The sequence below is a fragment of the Capsicum annuum genome, chromosome 1 (genome assembly GCF_002878395.1).
Source record: "Capsicum annuum cultivar UCD-10X-F1 chromosome 1, UCD10Xv1.1, whole genome shotgun sequence".
In the NCBI taxonomy this organism is placed as follows: domain Eukaryota; kingdom Viridiplantae; phylum Streptophyta; class Magnoliopsida; order Solanales; family Solanaceae; genus Capsicum; species Capsicum annuum.
The window spans coordinates 44,316,776-44,320,209 of NC_061111.1; the positions used below are offsets into that span (position 1 = coordinate 44,316,776).

At 41.2% G+C, this 3,434-nt stretch overlaps 1 protein-coding gene across 1 annotated transcript; it reads right to left on the minus strand.

Moving 5' to 3' along the window:
• Positions 1-584: 584 nt before the first annotated feature.
• LOC124897616 lies at positions 585-1,280 on the minus strand. The gene has a single exon (XM_047410634.1). It carries the CDS (start codon positions 1,278-1,280, stop codon positions 585-587), a length of 696 nt encoding a protein of 231 aa, XP_047266590.1.
• Positions 1,281-3,434: the final 2,154 nt, after the last annotated feature.

The window sequence follows — 3,434 nt, forward strand, 5'->3', positions numbered from 1 at the left end:
AACAAATCTGCCACATTCACAGATTTGTACTCATTGGTCTGTATTCTGATAATAGGCTTATAACTCATCGACGAATCTTTGCCATCATATATCAACTTCAACATATTGGTTTCAACACGGGTTTGCAATGGATTCTGGTTAATGTTTGGAATTTCTAAGGCCTGGACTAGAATTTGATTTCCATTAATTAAATCTTGGACAGCTCTCTTTAAATGCCAGCATTTCTCGATGTCGTGCCCCGATATGTCAAAACAATATGCACATCTTAACGAATAATCAAGATTTCTCGGAGGTGGATTCGAAAGCCTTTCTTGAATTGGGCTCAAGACCTTTAACTTCCTCAACCTATTAAACAGACTGGCATACGACTCCCCAAAAAGTGTGAACTGATTCTTGGATGCCTTCTCTTTCTTATACTCGGGCCTAGGTTGGAAAGCGGGTTTGGAGGGGTTTTGGTAATTTAGAGGTGCTGAAGGATGATTTTGAGGAGCTTGTGCATGCCATTACGGGTAAGAAGGGGTTTGAGCCTATGGTTGTGCATTATATACCGGGTACGAGGGTGGTGAAATAGAATATAGTGGGTTTTATGGGGGATAGTAATGATGGGGAGGAATATATGGAGCTTGGTCATAGACTTGGGCTTGGGGTTGGTAATCGGGGCGAGGAGGTCTTTTGGGATAGGAATGGGATCCAGCTGCAATGGTCGCCACGTCCTCTTTTTTCTTTTTACCTCCAAAAGTTCCAAAGCCACCTTGAATTTCTTGGGTGGTGGCCTTTAATGCGGCAAAACTTATAATTTGTTTAGTCTTAATTCCGTCATCTATCATCTCTCCCATTTTTAGAACTTCAATAAATGAATTTCCCATCGCCGAAAGTAAATGTTGAAAATAGGTCTCATTCTGTGCCTGAATGAAAGCCTCTACCAACTTATTTTCCTTCATTAGAGGTTTTACCCTTGTGGCCTGTTCACGCCATCTTATCGCGTATTCCCGAAAGCCTTCAGTACTTTTCTTCTTCATGTTGACCAGGGATTTCTTATCAGGAACCAGATCGACGTTATATTGAAAATGTTGCACAAATTCATTATCTAGGTCATCCCACTTTTTCCAATTACCAATATCCTGATCGACGAACCATTCTGAAGCTAGACCGAAAAGGCTCTCGCCAAAAAAATCCATAAGCAACTCTTTTCTTCCCCCTGCAACCCTCAATTGGTTGCAATAACATCTTAAATGCACCACAGAATCACCGTGCCTCACGTATTTCTCAAACTTGGGCATTTTAAAACCAAGGGGGAGGTTAATGTCTGGGAACATTCAAAGATCTTTATAGGCAACACTCTTGTAACCTCCGACTCCCTGCAAATTCCTCATGGCCTGTTCTAAACTCTTTAACTTCCGCACCATGACTTCATGTTCCTCTGTTGTAATAGGCTTCTCCGTATCAAATGGAAACGCAGGTGGCTGAGTGTACCCATACGGTTCATTCATCTTTAATGTGGGCTTCGAGGAACAATACTGATTCTCCAAAATTTTTAACATTAGTTCACTAGCAGACTGTGGAAGTACCATTGTCGGACGCACAACATAGGTGAGAGCTTCAGGCGGTGGCGAAGCCACAAACACAGGTACTGCTGGTGGCGCCGGCTGAGTAGCGGTCCTTGGTTGGGCTGCTGCTAGGAGCACACTAGAAGTGCCTGGATAATATTGTCATGGAGTGAATCCTGGTGCTTGTTCAGGTGACTCAATAGGAATAGAGAATTGCGCCTGAGAGAGCGGTGGGAAATTTGGAATATTCCCAAGATTTTCAGGGAGTGGAGAATGAGGCATGCCACTAGCCCATGCTCAGTGCAGATCTATCAGTTGTTGTCTAAGTCTCAATACCTCATCATTGTGTTCTGAACTTTCTTCCCTGGGATTCTGATCTGGGTCAATGAGTGAATCTTCAATCTCCCTACTAGCCATGGCAAGCTTCGCTTTTGATCTAGTGAAGTATGGGTGACTAGCCAGAGTGCTACAAACCAATCACTTATCTGAAAGAACATGCTCATCAAAGACAAAACCCGTTAGGATTACGTCACACAACAAGCACGGGAATCACATATGTAAAATTATCCTAGATTCATGCGTATTTCTACCATCCTTTGAGGGTAGCAAGGTCATTTTAACATCATCCCGATCTTTTTCCTACACCCATTTGCTTCTTTACTCCAATCACACCTTTTTTTTCTCTCTTTTTTTGTTCACCATCACTTCTCTCATCTCTCGCGTTAGTCCCTTTTTAATCCTTTTTTCCCTTCTCTCATTATTTTTTCTTTCTTTTCCTTTCTCGCTGTCTCTCTTTTTATCATTCTTTATTTCTTATCAATGCACTTTATTTCTAACACATGCTTTGCCCCAAATCAGTCTATCAAATGACCTTGTTACCCTTAAAGATACAATATTTAGCATGTAGGAATGCCTTAGAGGTGAGTTTCCTACAGAGAACCAAGTGGGTCCCGCTAGGTCCCAATATGATGCAGATAAGCATGACCTAAAGGATGACCTATGCTTGGGTTCACTAACAAGGCTGTTCAGGGGAGCGTATGGTCGATAGTGGTTGCTTTAGCTTTCCACCCACTCCATACCAGCCGACAGCTCCCCCTCCTAAGATAAGGGTGACTCAACTAGAGGTCATGTACACAGCGTGCACTACAAACTTGTTGCAGAAAGAATGACTCGGGTTATGTACATGATGCCAGATATAAAGCGGCAACACATAGATAAAAATTGTAAACAAAGAGCACGCAGACACTCAACAATGAAAAAAAACAATAACACAAAACAACAAAAGCAACGTCTATACACCCATAATATCAAAATAAGCCGATACAACTCCAAAAAATAAGCTCGAATTCTAAAATGATCCCCAGCAGAGTCGCCAGAGCTTCACAACCCTTTTTTCACTCCGAAAAGATTTCAATTTTATGTTTGAAAGGGTATTAATTATTGAAGTGACAAAATAAAGATTTGTTCTAAAAAAGAATTATTTTTACATTCAAAAAACTCAGAGTCGTCACTTGGCATAAATCGGGTGTGCCAAGTCACCCTTGGATATCCTCTTTCAAAATGGTTTTGACTTTTTAAAATTGATCCGCGAACAGAGATTCTGACTAAGAAATTTTATTGACCGAGGGAAAGGTGTTAGGCACCCCTCGATCCCGTGATTCGATCACAGTCGCTGGGTGAAGTATATCGACTAATCTGACACTACGAATATACAAACCACACAAAAGCACACAAAATAATCAATCGAGCAAACAAAACAAAATAATCCCAAAATTTAGTGTTTAGTCCAATTATACAGTCCAAAATAACAAGTGCAAAAATATCAACCTACGTTAACCTACACTAGTCCTAAACTATGCTTCAATGCTTTACTCGATGCCTCGGGCC